The sequence below is a fragment of the Anguilla anguilla genome, chromosome 11, assembly GCF_013347855.1.
Source record: "Anguilla anguilla isolate fAngAng1 chromosome 11, fAngAng1.pri, whole genome shotgun sequence".
Taxonomy (NCBI): domain Eukaryota; kingdom Metazoa; phylum Chordata; class Actinopteri; order Anguilliformes; family Anguillidae; genus Anguilla; species Anguilla anguilla.
Genome location: NC_049211.1, coordinates 26066134 through 26086320, shown reverse-complemented (window position 1 = coordinate 26086320; position 20187 = coordinate 26066134). Strand labels below are relative to the sequence as shown.

The 20187-nt window shown below is 48.9% G+C and overlaps 1 protein-coding gene across 1 annotated transcript; it reads right to left on the bottom strand.

The window, feature by feature from the left end:
* Window positions 1-6913: 6913 nt before the first annotated feature.
* Window positions 6914-19832, bottom strand: rnd1b (Rho family GTPase 1b). The gene is made up of 5 exons (XM_035380761.1): window positions 19566-19832; window positions 19069-19156; window positions 10892-11001; window positions 9888-10022; window positions 6914-9432 (listed from the first exon to the last, which is right to left on the bottom strand). Exons 1-5 carry the CDS (start codon window positions 19683-19685, stop codon window positions 9187-9189), a joined length of 699 nt encoding a protein of 232 aa, XP_035236652.1. The 5' UTR covers window positions 19686-19832; the 3' UTR covers window positions 6914-9186.
* Window positions 19833-20187: the final 355 nt, after the last annotated feature.

The following is a 20187-nucleotide window of genomic DNA, read 5'->3' as shown; positions in this document are numbered from 1 at the left end:
GACCGGCTCATCCAGCTACTGCTCAGTCTCCTGACCCTGCTCACCTCTGTCTGTAGCTCAGTCTCTTGCATTGGTCACAGAAGCACAGTCTGCCGCTCTGCTTGACGGAGCTGCTCAGTTCAGCGGGATTATCCCGGCACAGCAGCGCTGTTAGCATCCCGGCACAGCAGCGCTGTTAGCATCCCGGCACAGCAGCGCTGTTAGCATCCCGGCACAGCAGCGCTGTTAGCATCCCGGCACAGCAGCGCTGTTAGCATCCCGGCACAGCAGCGCTGTTAGCATCACGGCACAGCAGCGCTGTTAGCATCCCGGCACAGCAGCGCTGTTAGCATCCCGGCACAGCAGCGCTGTTAGCATCCCGGCACATGATGCTCTATCGAGCCCTTTATTAGCCCTTTTATCAGCGTGCAGCGTGCCTCGCGAGCGGCAGGGAGAAAAGCACGCGGCCCATTGAGCCTCAGAGAAGATGCGCATCGCTGTGAGAAAAACACTGAACAAAGACTTAGCGCTCGCATATCGAGTGCATTTAGCGCACCCCGTGATTCAGCTGTGCCCTCGGCCTATTGAAATGCACGGCACGCACAGACACACAGACACGTGCGTCACACACTCACACGTGCGCGCGGGGAAAGCTGAGCTCTTCATGCTGCAGGTAGAGGGGGAGTGTACAGATGACGTTTCTGTCTGAGAGACACGCCGTGCTGTGCTGGATCACTGTGTGCTTTTCCCTGCTTTTCACTGGTGCACTACATGGAGGCCAGGCAAGCAGGCTGCGTGTGTGTGTGTGTGTGTATATATGTGTGTTTGTGTGTTGGAGGTGTACATGTGTGTGTGTGTGTGTGTTTTTCTGTCTATGTCTCTATATTTGTGTATGCATATGTGCATGTGATTCTCTGTGCATGTCTGTGTGTGTGCATGTGATTCTCTTTGTGTGTCTATATGTGTGTGCTTGTGCCTGTGTATGACCAGGACTCCCTGGCAGAAGAGATATTGTATCTCAATGGGACCTTCCTGGTTAAATAAAGGATAATAAATAATAAATAAATAAATAAATCTTTGTATGTGTCTGTTGTAGTTTGCTTGCATGTCTGTATGTCCTCCTGAAACCTGGCGGGGGACATGAATCTCTGGTCTTAATCTCAAGAACCATATATTCCACTTTGCTTAAACCTGGGCTACAAGGGAAATTCAATAAAAATAAAATACATATTTTAAAAATATTTTCACTGCAATATGTTTTTTTGTCATCCAAGACACTTGTATTATGTAAAAAAAATTTCAATACTGCATATTTGCATGTGTATGTCTGTGCATGTATCTGTATGTGTGTCTTGTGTGTTTATGTATGCATGTGTCTATGTCTGTGCATGTATCTATATGTGTGTGTTGTGTGTTTATGTATGCATGTGTCTATGTATGTGCAGGTGTATGGGTCTGTGTGTCAAACTATATGTGCATTGTTTATGGATGTGTGAGCTTACATGCGTGTGTCTATTGGATGTGTGTGCAGTGGTTTTGTGTGCTGTTGCCTGGCGATCTCTGATGCGCCGTGGGTGGGGGAGGGGTCAGTGGTTCAGCATTCCTGCTCGAGTGTTTCATTGTCTGTGTGTAAGCATGGCAGGTCTAACGGGAGCTGTATTAAAACATGTGATTCTGTATAGATGCATCACCGAGAACATTTTCTTCTTCCCCATTCACTGACAGGGGGACTCTGCTCTCGCTTACAGACTGGCCTGTCTGGAGCATGTCTCAATCTAAATGTTCAATTAATCCATAGAAACACATGGTGCACATAACACGCCTACTGACATAGTCTGTTATGCACCTACTGACGCAGTGTGCATCACTCCTAAACCAGTATATATCACACCTACTGACACTGTGTTCCACATACCAATTCACACAATGTCTATCACGCTTGCTGACACAATGCGGAGATGAATGAAAATACGAGACCCGGCAGCGGTGCTGGGAGCGTCTGTCAGGTCGCTGAGGCGAGCATGTGATTCGCGCCGCAGCAATCGGAAACTCAGGTGCAGGAGAGGAGGTGCAGGAAGGGAAGGTGCAGGAGAGGAGGTGCAGGACGGGAAGGTGCAGGAGAGGAGGTGCAGGAAGGGAAGGTGCAGGAGAGGAGGTGCAGGACGGGAAGGTGCGGGAGAGGAGGTGCAGGACGGGAAGGTGTGGGAGAGGAGGTGCAGGACGGGAAGGTGCAGGAGAGGAGGTGCAGGACGGGAAGGTGCAGGAGAGGAGGTGCAGGAAGGGAAGGTGCAGGAGAGGAGGTGCAGGAAGGGAAGGTGCAGGAGAGGAGGTGCAGGAAGGGAAGGTGCAGGAGAGGAGGTGCAGGAAGGGAAGGTGCAGGAAGGGAAGGTGCAGGAGGGGAGGTGCAGGAAGGAAAGGTGCGGGAGAGGAGGTGCAGGAAGGGAAGGTGCAGGAGGGGAGGTGCAGGAAGGGAAGGTGCGGGAGAGGAGGTGCAGGACGGGAAGGTGCAGGAGGGGAGGTGAAGAACTCCACCCCGCAGAGTCTGTGTAGGAGCACTCAGGTTTCGGACGTGCAGACATGTACGGTATAGAGCACGCGCACACGGAACCCGCCATAGAAGCCGGCGCCAGCGAGCGGCGCTCCGAATGACAAGCCAAACGGGAGGCGGGGCATCGATTCTCCTGTGCGCCGCACCTGATGAAGCCCCGCTGATCCACTCTGTGTATCAGACTGGCTCGGAGAGGGCGGGTTGTGGGCGTGGAATCACTCTGGGCATTGCAAAGGAATTTAATTAGGTTGTTAAAATAAACTAGGCCATTTTTTCCGCTAAATAGACTTATTATCGTCCATTATTCATTCAGGGCAGGCTGAGATATAACAAGTATCAGCCAAATTTGGTGGCCCTGAGTGAAATGGATTTTATAATTAATTTTGTGAATTTTGTTTGAGACCGAAATTATTCACATGGACAGAGCATGTGGTGTCTGGCCGAAACCAAAGATGTCTTGCTGTTCAGACAACACTTGTTTCTGCTGTTCAGAATAATTGATGCTATTTTGAAAATAAAAAATACCAAGCAGCACTGGGCAGCCACAGTGAAAATAAATTATTTGTGTAATATGGTCTGTATCACTTATTTTTATTCAATTTCATATGATCTGCTTTGGCTCGACACCTGATATGATTTCGTTTTTTGACCTTGTGTGCAGAGGAGAACAACTCTGTCTCTCAAGACTGGATGAGGGAGAGAGAATATTTCTGTTCCCGTGTATGATTGTGTACATGTGCTCGAGTATGTTTGAGCAAGTTTGATTGTGTACATGTGTGAATATGATACAGTGAGCTTGTGTACATGAGAGAGTTTGTGTGTGTGTGTGTGTGTGTGTGTGCGTGTGTGAGGGAGAAAGTTGCATGTATGTGCACGGCTGTGTACTGCATATCTTCCTCTGACCAATCCCAGCGTTTTTGTACTTTTCAAAATGCACACTGTTTCAGAGAGGCTTTGTTACTGATGCGGAACATTTACTCAAATCGCCTCGCCCTTGCCCCTCCACCATCCCCCACACCCCCCTCCCCCCCATACACACACACACACACACTCACATGCACACACACATACACACATACGCCCTCACACACACAAACACATCCACATACACACACACATACACACAAACACACACACACACACACACACACACACACACACACACTCCGTCTGAGAGAAATAAAACAGCGCTTTGTCTAGCCTTCACTGATCACTCATCAGGCTTCCCACTCGCTCTCTTTGTTGTTGAGTTGTCCGCAGTTTGTTTCTCCGTTCCTGTTTTTCCAGCTTGTGTCCGCAGCGGCTCTCTCTGTGGAGTTGCAGCTAATTATTCTGCAGATAAATTCTGCTGCTGATCTGTACAGTTTGACCGGCTTCTGGGGTTTTTTTCTTTCTTCTTCTTCTTCTTCTTCTGTTATCGATGCGCTCTCAGCTCCGCCGTGCGACGGGGCGGGGCCGACGCTTCGCATCACGGCCTCTCCCAGTGAATCGCAGCGGCAGGCTCAACTCATGCATCTGTCAGTCAATACATGGATCCGCCAATCAATGTGGGCATTTGTCAGTCAGCGCGGACGCAGTCCATCATTACAGATGTACAGGAACTGAAATGTGGATGCGTCTGTCTCTCCGTTCTCCACGGTGAGACACAGGAGAATCCATTTGCATGCCTGTGTGGGCCACAGTCATAAGGACTTGGACTCACAGGTATCAGACACACCGTTATAGCAGCACAAGCTTCAGACACAACGATGGCAGGAACAGCAGCCCGAGCAGCTTCGTTTTGACTGAGTGGAGCGCGGGTGATCTGTCTTCTGCCATTTTGAACCAGGACGGGGTTACACACAGAAAAGCCCAATGCTGACTCGTACAGCGGGGAACCCAGCTGATATGATGCCAGCTGCGGGGAGGGGCAGCGCTCGGGCTGAAAGCTCGCCCCGCTGCACCGCGGTGCCCGTCTGCCCCGGCCGTGCCCCGAAGCGACCTGGCACGGCTGAACGGCCAATTACCTTTCAGCACCTAACCCCGCGTGGCCTAATTTCTCCAGACTCTGAGCATATGCCGCACAGTCTCTTTGTGTGTGTGTGTGTGTGTGTGTGTGTGTGTAATTATGGGTGCATGTACACGTTCATATATTGTGCGCATATGTGTGTGGTATTTTTTTTTGTTTGTCCATGTGTATATGTGTGTTTGCACATTTGTTTGTATTTGTGTGTGTGCTCGAGATTGAGTATGTTCATTCATACATATGTGTGTGTGCTTGATTACATATTTGCGTACCGGTGTATTTGTGCATTTTGCGTGTTTGTGTGTGTGTGGCTGGGTGACCATGTGTATGTATGTGTTTGTATATTTCTATCGTTATGCCTGTGTAGACTTACCAATGTATTTGCATCCATGTGCATGAATGTGTGCATGCATATTTTTGAGGTGCTAGTCTTGGCACGGTCCTGCTACAGACTGAACTACATCTTCCATATTTTCCACTTATAGGAATCACTCCGATTGGAAATCCATCAAAATCAGTTCCAAACTAAACTATGAAACCAGTACTGGAATCAGGCACGTTGAACAGAAAATACAGGTACTACAGAAATCTTGAAATTCTAAATAATATTTTAAATTTGTCAGAATTGAGCAGAAGCCAGGTCCATGAATAGATTCATTTGTACAGCATGCATGTCAAATAAATGCATACTCTATGGCATACTTGAAGGTATATGGATTGTTGCATATTTGCATAATAGCATACTGTTATTATTGCACTATACTATAATGACTCCTCTTTGAACTCTACTAACTTGCTGCTATTATATCTATACTCCGGGCCGGTGCATGATGATCCCATATAGAGTGCATGACATTAGGTGTGTCACACACTGATTCTGCATTGGCAGATGCAGGTGAGGCAGTTTCTGTGGCAGCCAGGTGACCAGGTGCAGTTTTGCTCTTAACAGGTTTGCTGGCAGTGTGCCCGCAGAAGACTGCTGCTCTCCTCCTTCCAGATGTTGTGCGTGCGTGACTGTGTGTACGAGTGTGTATGTACATGTGTGTGAGAGAGAGTTTATGTGCGGTCTAAGAGCCCTGGCCTCTCCCTCAGTCAAAGGAGCGTTTCAGGGAGCCCTGTGCTAGAGAGAGGGGGGGGGGAGTGGGCAGGGCCTCCATCAGTGACACTCACCTGACCCTGCTGCCCTGCACCCCCCCAAACACCGTAGGTGCCAGCTGTCTGTCTCTCAGCATTCTGAAAATTGCCAGAGCAAGGGTCCAATAATGTTTGTTGATTGCAGTGCCTTAATACTTATCCTTCAGAAGGTCTTATTGCAACTTGCGTCTCCTCATGACGCCTGCTTATTGTACGCATCTCCTCAGGAATGTCTGCACAGACCATCACAAGGCCCCAGCTGTGAGGCGGGCGCATGTTTAATGCAGAAGGGCCCGTGCGGAGGAGCCCACACTGCAGACCCCCACACCAGCAGGGAGCTGAAGCTGCTCGGTGGAGCAGCCGGGAATGGTGCCGAGACAGTGGGGAGCAGCTGCTGCCCCTGCAGCTGCCCAAGGGCACGGAACTGCAGGCCCTTCAGAGCAGTAAGGGGCTGCTCAGCATTACCGTCCTGATTTTGGGTTCACGTTACCTCATGGAAGACCACAGCGTTGTCGGTGGGACAGAACCGCAATACGAGGCTTACTGTTTTGCTTTTTTGTTATGTTCGTTACCCTGTCATGAACATTTGTCGTAGTGTCCCTCCGTCCCACCCACACACCTGAATCCAAGCCCCTCTCCTGCCCCCACCCCCTCCCCAAAAGCTAGGCAGCATGTGAGATTAAAGCTCCAGCCTCAATCACAGTAATCTGTCCTCCAACTCTCAGTTTAAAAAGGAGAACATGAACGCACCCCTCCCCCCCTCCCCTGATTTCCCATAATCTGCCCGTTATTTTACGTCTTGGACACTCTGAGGCGTGCCCGCTGCCAGGACTGCAGGCGCACCCTGGCGCATGCCCGCGCGGCTGCGCAGCGGCGTCTCAGACATGTGACTGCGGTACAACGCGGCTAATGATGTCACAGGGCCGCGCCCGTGGGCCGGCCCCCAAGCCCAGCGCTGCACTCTTAATTAATTTAGAGAGACTAGGCCGATATGGGTCAGCTGGTTCTTAACAAGGCAGGCTTTATTAAAAAGTAAAATTGTTCAAATAAAGGGAAACTGAAGAACAAAAAAAAAAAAAAAAAAACTTGGGCAATATATTTTCAGTCCATTTCTGAAAACAACTTTGAACAAAGTTACAAATTTACATACAAATAAAAATACGAAACGAAAAGAGCAACATATAACCTTTCGACATTTTTGTTAATAAATAAGAGGAAGCTACTGTATTTTACATCAAATCACATAGTTTTTGTTTGTCTTTATGTTCTTTTTGCGGTTGTTTTTGGATAATTGTTTTCCACCGACATTCTTTCAGAAGTTTTACAAATATTACAAAACAGGATATGTACAAGCAGATTTTTTTTTTGTTCACTTTGACCTAACAAGGACACACTAACAGTTTGAATATACACACTACTTGACGACAGCTGCATACTTAGGGATGTAGGACCTTAAAGTTCTGAAAGGGATTTCTGTCCCATGTCATGATTTCAACTGCAACATGTGACCAACACCCACAGGCCCATGCACTATGCTGTATTTTCCCAATAGCAATCGGATTTATTGATTGCTTCCTCAAGCCTCCAGCCACCAGTGAGCAAGAGTGCATTTGATGCTACGATGTAAGGTGAGAAGTCCTTTTTTTTTTTTTTTTTTTTTTTTTTAAAGAGGACTCCCTTTTTCAAAAACAGGAAATCCTCTCCGAATCCCACAAGCTACTCTCTGGTCATCCCCTTTTTGGACCAATGCTGGGAAGCCCAGAAAAATTCCTTTTTTGCCAAAAGAAGCAGAACCTCAGTGCAAATCACTTCCTGAAGTCATTTAAGGGGGCTGTCCACAGCTCCTCACAAGATGACTTCAGTGGAAAAAAACTAAACCAAACAAAAAAATTTTCTGATTTTAAAAGCTTAATAACACATATAAACAAATAATGACAAAATGCAATGACTAACTCATACTAAAGAGTAAAAAAGGAAATATAACTTTCTTAAGACAGGACCAGCCTGTTAATTTTACCCACAATCCCCTTGGTCCCTCCAAGCCCCACCCCTGATTGCACTTTGATCTTCACTTCAACTGGAAGGACTCACAGCCTCTATTCCATTACAAAACCCCAATTAATGAACCTTACAAACGAATCACTGCGCTTTTCAGTGTCCAGCACCCAGACCCTCCTCCAGTGAGCTACATGGCTGCTGGAACGCCCAGACACGAGATTGTACGTCTTATGGGGGCCGGTCTGGTGCTCCCTGCTCTGCCGCTCCACAGCTGTTCCATCCCAGAATCCTCTGCCCAATCCTTACTCGGCACTCATTTAATTCTATGGCACAAACCGTGACGCCGTCGAGCAAACACGGCTCTGAATCTGCGTAGAGTTACTCAGGCAGCTCTCCCACTCACCGTCCCCACCACACCGCTACTCCACTCCACACACTGATAAACCACACACACTCTGATTATTGCGTGCTCTTGAAAGCAGTGCTGGGGATTAAATTCTGCACGTCACATCACTGTGAGGGCTTGAGGGTAGCGAGACGGAGAGAGAGCCAAATGGAGGTTTTTCACATTTTGGACTATCTGTGGCAAAGCTAGCCACTTTTCTTTACACTGCAAGCAGAGGAAGCAGAGGAAGCCAGTTATAAGGTGCAGAGACATGGGCAAACTCAGAGCTGACACGAGGGAATGTAATGAAAATGAGCCGCCACTGGGAGCATGTTTACGAATAAAAATACGTATAAATACAGATCAAAGGTAAGCGAATTGGACTGTTTTTTTCCATGCCTGTAATACAGTACATGTTCACATTTTCAGTCTTCTTGGTGCTCAAGTGTCAACACTGCACACGCTTCAATGTGACGCAGCAGACCGGGAAATGTAATGCGATTCATGCACCCCGTTACATACGAACATCCCTCCACCCTCCACATCTCATCTCCACAAAATGGCCTCCTGTCAGATGTTAGTTTAGAAACCAGCCAGGCCTCACCGTAATGTACAAATGTGCACACGAGGACACAATGATATAAATACAGAGAGAGGGAACGGTGAGATCTTAGAGCCGAGCTTCATAAACACAAAGCTAATGAAGCTGAACCGTACTTTCACTGCTTTAGTTGGGCTGGGTTCAGGGTTCAGGTCCCCTGAAAGTCAAGTTACACTATTGTTGTTTAAGTTTTAGTTCTGACAGTGGTGATGTTGCAGAAACCACGTGCAGTTGGGGGGATGGGGGGTGGGGTTAAGCATAGAGGTGTTTAAATGCTGAGGAGTGACAGGCCCCATGGATAATGGTCTGATATGCACTGAGGAGACCACACCCATATGAACAGGGCAGAGATGGGGTGGGCTGTGGGACAGGCAATGAGGGGTGGGGCTCTGAGGTGTGAGGATGGGTTCAAGAGTCCTTTATCGCCGATCCCCCCCCCCCCCGTCTCCGACACCCACCCCGACCTCAGCAGGAGAGGCGAGAGATGCAGGCGGGGTGGGGGGGGTCGCTGCTGGTGGGCACGGCTCCCCCGCTGCTCACATGACAGAGCAGCTCTTGGCCTTCTCCTTCCGGAAGGTGGAGGTGAGCAGCTCGGACGTGCTGGGCAGGTGCAGCAGTCTCTTGGAGAGGCGGCGGGCGGGGCTGGGTTTGGGCGGGGCCTGCAGCTTGTTGATGCAGGCCAGGGCGGCCGTGCGGAAGACGCTGTGGACGCTCTTCTCCGAGGTGAAGGCTGAGCACTCCAGGTAAGGCTCTGCACCCAGCTGCTTCGCCATGGCAACGCCCTGAGACACAGGTTCGAGAGAGGGGGTGAGCAGTGTTCTGAGAAACAGGTTATAAAGAAAGGTGACCGGTTCTGAGAAACCGATTTGCAACTTAAGGGGAGTGACTGAGTCATGAGTTCAGAGAGAGAGAGAGAGAGAGAGAGAGTTTGGATCAACGTAGGTTTCGTAGGTGACTAGGTGCATTAACTGTCTTAACGACTACTTGTATTTTTTCCATAGATTGCGTTGTTGCCGTTCTCGTTGTTAGTGTTAATCAGTTTAACCATCAGGGTCCAAGTTGAACTATGCGGTTGTTCCCTGCACTTGGACCGGTACTTCTCTCTAGGGGTTTCGTCATACTTGTTCCTGGTTATGGTTATACACTTTGTTGTACGTCGCTCTGGATAAGAGCGTCTGCCAAATGCCTGTAATGTAATGTAATGTAATGGATCAGTGCTTCGTGTTCACGGTCTCACCTGCTCTTGAGATACAGGAGTCAGCTTCTGATTGGACAGTTCCAGCAGCGTGCAGACATCTGTGCGCAGGTCTGTCTTACAGCCGACAAGAAGAACACGTGTGTTGGGGCAGAAGTCCAGGATTTCTGTCTTCCACTGACATGAGAGAAAGAGAGAGAGAGAGAATTAGAGGGAAATAATAATTATGTACAGTCAGGTCCAAAGGCGAACCTATATACTTTTTAACTTCTGTTCTGGTTTACATATAATATTGTGATTGTTGTAATGATTCAATTATATCGTTAAATATTATTCAGAGCCATAGCAATGACATCCTAACAATGACTGTCAAACCACCATAAAGAAGGTGGCAGTCCACAGCCACATCGAGGTCACTGTGGGTCCTTGAGTTAAAAGGCTTGCATACCACCTCAGCATGGCACTGAACGGCCAGCGATTACACGGCTAGTGCGAAAGCAGCCCAGGTGTGAGCCGCCAACCCTGCAGGGCTGGGGCCTGTAATCTGAGTGCAGTTCCACACACTGAGAGATGAGTGGGCGGTGCTAATTCATGTTTAAAAATGGCCACGCTCCATTCGGCCACTCTCAGTCCAAACTCCATTCGGCCACTCTCAGTCCAAACTCCATTCGGCCACTCTCAGTCCAAACTCAATTCAGCCACTCTCAATCCAAACGCCATTCAGCCACTCTCCATCCAAACTCAATTCAGCCACTCTACATCCAAACTCAATTCAGCCACTCTCCATCCAAACTCAATTCAGCCACTCTCCATCCAAACTCAATTCAGCCACTCTACATCCAAACTCAATTCAGCCACTCTCCATCCAAACTCAATTCAGCCACTCTCCATCCACACTCAATTCAGCCACTCTCCATCCACACTCAATTCAGCCACTCTCCATCCACACCCAATTCAGCCACTCTCCATCCAAACTCAATTCAGCCACTCTCAGTCCAAACTCAATTCAGCCAATTCAGAGGTGACCTTCCTCCCTCAGCCGTTACCTTCTTCAGCGCGCTGTCCGCGGCGTCGGGGCGGCTCACGTCGAAGCAGAGCAGGACGGCGTCAGAGTCGCTGTAGCAGAGCGGCCTCACGTTGTCGTAGTACGGGGAACCTGTGGGGACAGGGCCAGGTAACTCGTTAAATAAGCGCACCTCCGCGAACGCCTCTTACGCTGCGGCTGATGAGCGAGCACAGACCGCGGTTTGAATTGTGATATCGCTATTCTTTTCATCTAATCTGTAGAGAGATGGGGCAGCATCTGATGAATTGCTAAGGAGGGCAGATGCTTTGAGTGTTCAGTCATGCACTTTGTATTCAGAAGGAAGGGGAAGAACAGAAGGACTGAGAAATTGGACAGAGGACAAGGGTGGGGACACATCTGCGAATCAGAACTGCTTCCCCTATGCACCCCATCCATAACACTGCACTCTCTCCTCATCTCTCCCTTTTGCACTCTAACTATATCATCCCCCTTTTTCTAACTGCAGCCCCTCCTCTCTCTCCCTCTCCCTCAGCCGTTGGAGGGATGACTTCTCGTTTATGCATTTCTACAGAGATTATGCAATAGGCACTGGGGGCTGAGGGGTTCAGGCAGATGCTCCCACTCATGTTCAGAATCCTTAAGCAAACACCCCCCACACCTCCCCTCTCCCACACGCATCTTACCTACGGTCCCCCGGTTGCCACGGCAACAGCCTTGGAATGCAGCGACTGCATCCAGGATTCCACCCGCCCCCTCCATCCGTACAGGCATTCCTTACCTCTCCACCGCCCTGTCTCTAACACCCCCGTAGCACCCCCCCCAAATCACAACCAATACACTGTGTGCCTACTCCCCCTTACCAGAGATGATGTTCCTATATTCAGCTTATGTACACACACACAAACGAACGCACACACACTTCACCCTTTGCTTTAGGTCTTCAGCTCATTTCGATGCGAGGCGAATCCCATATAAACCTCAGTAAAGGCCCAGACTGAGACAGCCGCGGGACATCAGACACCTGTGGGCTCGCCGCTCGTTAGCAGGGCTGCAGCACACACGGGCGCGCAGGTGCGCGCGGGCGGAGGTCTGGGCGCTGGGCTACGCAGCAGCAGCGTCAAGGGGACCGGCTCAAAGTAAACACAATCTGCAGAGCGCCCCGAGTTTAGACAGGAGCTCATTACGCAATGCTGCCCCCTCCGAATAAACATCTCACATCACAATCTGCCCCCGCCATCCGAGCGCTCCGGAAACTGACACAAGAGCCACAGCAATCTCAGCCACGCGTGGATCAAGAGCCGAGGGCAACTCTCATAAGATTACACGCTCCTGCAGACCCAAACCGGCTCTCCCCAGCTCTCTCGCCCCCTCTCCCTCTCCCTCGGGGATGTGCAGGCAGTGACCACGCCTTAAAGGGAAGGCCAACCGGGACCCATTCACTGAGACACTGAGGGGCCCGAAGGAGGAGGGCGACAGGAAGATGAGGGGCTATTCACGGGTGAGCCGTGCTCCTTCGGTCGCTCTCAAAATGACGCAAGGCAAAATCCCTCCACACTGAGAAATAAAGGAAACTTTGCCAATATGCATATTAATTACATTAGAGGGAGACAGAGAGGCAGCTGTGTGCTTCTCTTTCAGGTGTTTGAGCTTATAAAAAAGGAGGAAATTTGACAGTGTGTGGAAAGCAGTACTGCAACCACACACACATGCACACACAGACTAAACACTTGCATCCAACTGAAACAATAACTTCCAACATACTATAAACAGAGCCCGGACTACAACGCTCCAACATGATAAAGCACACCCCAGAGACTTTAAGCCCTGACCTTGCGGGACAAAGGGCACGCTCTCATGTGGTGGCATACTGTACGAATTTCTTTTGAAAGGCTGAAGAGTGAATTCCTGTCACATGAGCTCAGCGGTGCAGACGCCTCTGCGAGGGGGGGGGGTCGGGGTACGAGGCCGCGCTCGGGGACCGCGCTCGGGGCCGCGCTCGGGGGCCGCGCTGGCCCCGGCCCAGCATGCCTCTGCTGTGTCACTGTGCACATCTGCGCCTCTCAGACGCCTCAGCCAACACTCAGCTGTGTGAAGCCATACGCTGCCCGAGCCCAATGTGTGAACATCTCCGGATGTAAACACAGAAAATAACATCTGTCACGCAAATACAGTCAGTAAATTAAAAACAAACTCAACGTCTTCGATTTAGAATGTGGACATTAAAGAATGCTAATTGCACATCAAGTCCAAACACGATCGAGAAGGTGGCGAATCCAGAAACCTCCCTAACACACACGGTCACTGATCCCCTTCTCCCACGGCTGCTGCGGTTCAATCCCCCTCAACCACAGACATGGTCAGGTAGCGAGTAGTGAGGATGAGAGCAAAGAGGAGCACTGGGTACAGAGAAGCAAATCAAAATGCCTCAAACACAAACGTGGGTCTCAGAAAAAAGAAACCGGATGAATGGATGGCTTAAAAAACTAAAGAAATAAAAAATTTTTTAAAAACTGTTGCTGACTCAACCATGACAAAACGTCTGCCCACAACTAGCCTACATTTATGGATATACTGTATCAATAACCTTCCCTGCTCAACCCCAAGTTGTGAAAATGCTTATTGTGGAATACTAACGCCTACCTTTGGATGATCTGTGCAGGCTTCTGCACTGCTTGTGACAGCCGTCACAGTCCCAATAGTAGAGCACTCATTTCCAAAATTTTAATTAATCAAGCACTACAAGAGAAGCAGCACAGGGAAGGAGAGGCTGAATGGCCTGGCAATGCTAGTAAGAGTGTCAGAGCATGAGAGCTGAACTTAAAGGAGATTTCTGCACTGCAGGTTGGATGCCCAGCAAATGAGTGAGCAGATTAAGTTCTTTTCAAGATGTCCGGTTTCCAATAATGACAGTTGGGCCAGCGTGCGTATGTGTTTTTGATTCGGGCGAGGAAAGCTGCCATGTTAAACCTTAATCATAAAACTGCCACTCCAGAGAACGGGTCCCAGCGCCTCGCTCGCTCACGTCCTGGCAATAACAGCACCGCAGCTACTGCTGCCGCCGTCAGGCCCGTAAACAAAGGGCAAGAGGCGGCAGGAACCCCCCCAGGAACCCCCCAGCACCGCTGAATCACAGCCTGCGGTGCAGGGCGCACAGGGGACAGGGGGGTCACCGTGCTACGGTTCCACGTCCCCTATCCAGGCAGAGCCAGGCAGTGGAGCGCCCCCCATCGGAGACCCCAATGATGGACAACATTACTCAACACCCACAATCAATCCAACCCATGAGCTCAAGGGAAAAACACCTCAAACACCTCAAATCACTACATTTATATCCTCCTCAGCCCTGGACAAAATCTGCAACGATTCTATTGTTTTCCTCCAGGGCAGAGGCAATAATGTGTATATTTTTCTTCAGATTGTGAAATTTTGCTATATAAATGTCAATTGTAAGAATAGGTTTTATTTAGATATGCTGCAGTATACTCCATTGCCATAAGAGAAGAAAAAAAAAAATACATTGCACATACAAATGGCTAAGGCAACAAAGAAATTATAGGATTTCAAATACTGGACCATTTATCTAAGATGAGAGCCAGAGCTACAGTTCCCATTTCGAGCTTTGCTGAAAGGAACATGAATTAAGCAGAAACACAATGACTCCAAGGTCAGGCTCCAACCGTGAATCTCCTCAAGAGCAGCAACTAACTGCTTCCATTTCCCATTTACCAACAAGCAATATGGTTTAGTCACGTGGGGTTTGGAATCAACATTTATTCAATGTTGAGAAATGAAAAGCTGACAACACACAGAGCAGGATAAGGGTCTTTCTTGTATGTTAGAAAAATACAAGGGAGGGATACAGACAGAAGGCTCATCGTACAGAAAGGCCCATTCCCATGGGAAAAGTGAACACCTGACTGCACAGGGAATACAAATGTGGATTCAGAATTGGCCGTCCTACAGGCTGCACCACATGGTCTCCCCACACAGGTGCACAATGACCCACTTTCCCACCGCTGCATATACTCAGAAGTGCAAGATTCATTCACCCAAAAACCCGTTCCACTGCAGTCTCTCCCTTGGACCGGAGGCACTAAGAAGGGAACGGTCAGAGTTCAGTCAGGAGACGGGTGCAGGAGGGCAGCGGCGGCTCGCTAACGGAAGAGCGGGACGTGCAGAGACGCGCCTGGCCGGCGCTCCCCTCCGCCCCTCCCCTCCGCCCCTCCCCTCCGCCCCGCAGAGACGGCGTAACTGGCGAGGGAACCCCGGCAGTCTGAGTGGGCGCAGGCACTCGTCCCTCCGGGGAATCCCTCTCACAGAACACCGCGGGCACCTCGCGCCCACACCTGCGTCTGCAGCCCGACGGTCCCCGCCCCGGGAGAGAGAGAGAGAGAGAGGGAGAGAGAGAGGGAGAGGGAGAGAGAGAGAGAGACACAGAGTGAGAGAGAGAGAGTGAGAGAGAGAGACACAGAGTGAGAGAGAGAGAGAGAGAGAGAGAGAGAGAGAGAGACACAGAGTGAGAGAGAGAGAGAGACACAGAGTGAGAGAGAGAGAGAGAGAGAGGGAGAGAGAGAGAGACACAGAGTGAGAGAGAGAGAGAGAGGGAGAGGGAGAGGGAGAGGGAGAGAGAGAGACACAGAGTGAGAGAGAGAGAGAGAGAGAGGGGGGGAGAGGGAGAGGGAGTGGGAGACACAGAGTGAGAGAGAGAGAGAGGGAGAGAGAGAGGGAGAGGGAGAGGGAGAGGGGGAGGGGGAGGGGGAGAGGGAGAGGGAGAGGGAGAGGGAGAGAGACCAAGAGAGAGAGAGAGAGTGAGGGGGAGAGACAGAGAAAGGGGGGGGGGGGGGGGGGGGGAGAGAGAGAGGGAAAGAGAGAGAGACACGCAGGGGCGGCGCTCACTTGTACTAAACATGGCCAGCTGTTGGGAATCAGCCCTGTAATCCACAAAAATGCACTTTGCATTCTTGATGAAGAAATACGATGGATTTCTTCCTCTGTTCTGTCAGTAACTGCAGTGCATAATCAGACTCAACGTCACATTTCATGGTTCTGACGAGGTACATGCGACCTTCAAAAACATCCTTGATCTCATCAAATGAGGTTGGATATCCAAAAAAAACTTCCCTGCATCCTCACCGCTTTCCTCCTGTCACTTATCCTACACTGCATTACCCGGACACAGATTCCTCAAAGCGCACATTTCACAACACAACAGGCTTTACTACCCTCACAAGCACCAATCCAGGCCACTGCAGAACTCAACTGATACAGTAGAGCCGGAGATTTCCTGAAGCACTTGAGCTGAAGGGTTCCTCTCATAATGCCCAAGCAACACTCAACCAGAGACTCACACCTGCAGGCTCCCAGTTCCTAGCGGTACTCTAATCCCCCCCCCCCGTATATACAGCACTCCTTCCATGCGAAATATGAGGCAGCCTATGGCCCTAATCCTTCCTGCCAGCCTGATTAAAACACTCCGCTGACACCTGTTGGTAAGCCGAGTGTGTGTGAGTGGTTGTGTGTGTGTTTGTGTTCATCCACCTGCCCGTCAGGGTGGGAGAGTGTGAGAGAAAGTCAGAAAATAAGCAAGAGAGAAAAGGGGCGTCTATGTGTGCATGTATGAAGAAGACAAAGCCTGTGCGTGCGTCTGTGTGCACGTGCCCAAGCGCGTGTAAATGATGCATTACACAAACCCATCTGCACCATATAGCGTGTCGCTCTTCCCCCAGGCGCCTGTGACGCCGTGGGGACGGATACGAGATCCACACACAGACTGAACCAATCTGCTCCACACCCCCGTGCCTCAGTCGGCCCGAAAACGTGCAGCTCCAGAATCTCAACGCACACAGAAACGAGCCAAAACATCCACCGTGCAAAACCGCACTGCTCAGGCGTCTGAGGCAGACGTGTGCAGGGACCCCCTGCTGTGTGACTGCACAGCGCAGCCCTGTATAAAATTATATGAAGGTTCGAAAATCTGCCCTGGTTCAAAAATCAAGAATCAAGAACCGTGATGGTGGGGGGGGGGAGGTGGCAGAGCCGGGGTCACAGCTCTTCGTCATCCACTTCCAGCCCCCCCCAAATAAAAATCACTTTGAATGCCAACTGGCACACTGTCGCGTCAACCAATCAGATCCAGGGCTGGGAGTTCTGGGATTAGCGTCGGCTTAAAATAAAGACTGTTTTCCCCATTCAGGAGCAATTATGTAACGCATCAGGCAAGATCAAACGGCCTTAAAAAAAAACGTGTCTTATTCCTGGAGAGCACAGACAGCCAGCCGCATCACCGAGAACTCGGTAATCTCCGTGGGTTACGGCCAGCTCAGACCGGAGCCCAAATCCCTTCAGGAAGTGGAAGCCGAGCGGTGACACCCAAAGGCCTCGCTGGAGAGCGAGAGAGAGCAGAGCTATGCGCTTTAAGAGAGCGGGTCGATATCAAACCTCAAAGAACAGCCGCTGGAGAGGCTCCAATTCCCCCTTTCCTCTGAGAATTTGGCCAAAACAAGTTGCTGGTACAGTACATTGGCTCTTGGGCTGAGTGCAAATTTAACCACGGCCTTGAATTTCACTACCATCTAAATCACTCACGGAACACGCAGCTTTAAATACTGTGTCAGTGGTGCTCTGGAATAATTAGGCCAGTCACAGACACAGATGTCACAGACAGCCTTATTAGTTTACTCCCATTGGTGAGTTATGATGATGGGTGGAGCTAAGGGTGAGAATTTTAATTAAAAAAAAAATGAAATTCAAGTCCAATAAGCACATACATTCATATAAGAAAAATAATCAGTACCACATTAACACGTAAAAAATACTGCTACAGAGCCCACAGAATCTAGAATTTATTATCTTTGAGGATTTTTTAAAGTAGGCTACTGTGACTGTTACAAAGAGGCACAACCTGTTACACCTCACAAGATTAAGGAGACCTGGCACACAGACAGCCCGAGCACCCTTTAATCAGTGTTATTCATTCCTAGATCAAGGCAGTTAGTCTTTGTAATATGCATAATATATTCGATGCAAACGTCCAACTGCCCCATCAATTAGTAGCCTGCTGAGAATATGCTGTGAAATATGCTAATTCTATTCACTGGTGGACATAAACAAAGGCTGGGTCATTTTTTACTCGATTAAGGACGGATCAACTAAAAGCATTCACATTTTATGTTTTAGCAAACGTCGAAAGTGCTGCATTATGACAGTCTGATAACACGCCGGCCAGATGTACCCGGGTTCTGGTCTTCAAATTCATACTGCGTGTGTCCGAAATCTCAAGCATTGCAACGCAATGCGTGGCCAGAAATGCAAATCCCGCCAGTGTTAAAAGGCTAAGGATTACGGGATGTGACCATTGAAGACACAATCTCACTAAATAATGTTTAGAACGTTGATTCGCTTCCAAATAAAATTCACCGACTGACACCTAATTTTGAAACGCGGAGAGGAAACAGACTGTGCCGATAAGAGATATACGATGAGAAGGACATCGCCGAGTCCATGAGACTGCGCACGGATCAGCCTTCCCCTGCAGACATCGTCACAGGAGGCTTCCATTCCACTATTCACTTGCTGCTCGGCGTTCACGTCAGCTGAAGCTGCCACAGGGATCACTAAGTCAAGTACAATAGCACCCGTAGTTACATTACCACCGCAAGGAAAGCAATTAAAATGTTCTCATGCATTCGCGATCGCTTTTTCGCGCACAGCTGGAGATCACCGACGCGCTCGCTCTGAACTACTGCACGAAACAAATGACAATTGTTTTTTTTTGTTTGTTTTTTTTAAGACTGCTCGCCGCTCAACATCATAATCGCATTTCTCTGTCCAGCTGTTTCAATTTCCGTGCCACTGGTGGTCGTATGGGGGTATGTTCATGCAAAATGCAAAGCAATCATGTAGTAGGGTTTAATTGCTACCTCTTGTAATTTCAAGAAAATTATGTTTTTCCATTGCCGCATTAAAACGTTTTTTAAACCAGTTTTTTTCTAGTTTCAATATTTTGCTAACAGTGATGTACATGCTCTATGAATTATTTGTGGACAAAAGCAAACGGCAATTACGGTATAAGAGTTGTAAAGAATATCGACTAGTTGCAGGGGTTTGTTAAACGGCTTCGTGTGCGGGATAATTTCCACACAGAATATTTTACTATGGTATTACAGTTTCGACATACGCAAAGTCAACACATCTCACCTGATGTGTCCCATAGACTCAGTTCCACGCGCTGGTCTTCCAGCTCCAGACTGGCTGTGTAGTTTTCAAACACTGTCGGAACGTATGTCTGGGGAGTAGGAACGATGATTTGTGAGAAGCAAAATCCGCTGAATACCACATTGCTGCCAAAAATGTAAATGCACCGTTAACAATGGTATTTGGGACACGTGCCTAATCCTGATTACGAAATGTATAGTTACAGCTGCGCTCAGGTGATTCAAGAAACATACAATCCACAGAGTGCAGCACTCGTCAATCACGTGCTTGCTGCTGGCCAGTGTATATTAATTTCCCCCTTTACCAATAAATACAACGGGCAATAATAAACGAAATATATTATTTACATACACACTGGCCAATGTGTAAAAGAGGTCTAACGACACTGCGCCATATTACTTGTAAATACAGTACAATTTAATTGTTAACAGCTATTTCCAAAGGAGTGAAAGCTGAGGACGGCAGACAGCTATACATACCTCTGGGTAACAGTCTTTGGCTAATACTTGCAACATTGCCGTTTTTCCGCATTGAACATCCCCAACTAGCACCAATTTGCATCTAACCACCAGAGGTTGCGTGTTTCTCCTCTCCTTCATCGTGCTTTTATATTTGCGGGGAAAACTACAGTTAAATAAAACAAAAATACGGAAAATTTCACGCGCAGATCCTGAACTGTCACAACGTTTCTGCGCTCCAGTGTCTCCTCTGGCGTGTGCCTCCGCAGTTTGTGTGATTTATACAAGCCTCGCTGCAGAGCTTTATACCCAGCATCGCCAGCCAATCAGATACAGGGTCAAGCCTGATTTACTCGCTCATGGAAGTTCTATCATGGAGTACACATACTGCCGTAAACTAAGGGTTCAAATAATTAATTAATCAATATGCAGTATTTTTATTTTTTGGGGGAAAAAAAATAGTGCACAGAACATCACATCTTTGCGAAATGGTGTGTTTAATAAGACAAATCCAACCATTAAAGCCAACAGGTTTATGCTATGAGCCTACAGACAAGTTAATTAAATCACCTGATGTATTGTTAACTGCTGAGATCAATAGCGACTGATCAGCTTACAATGGTCCTGTGAGACTAGTACATTC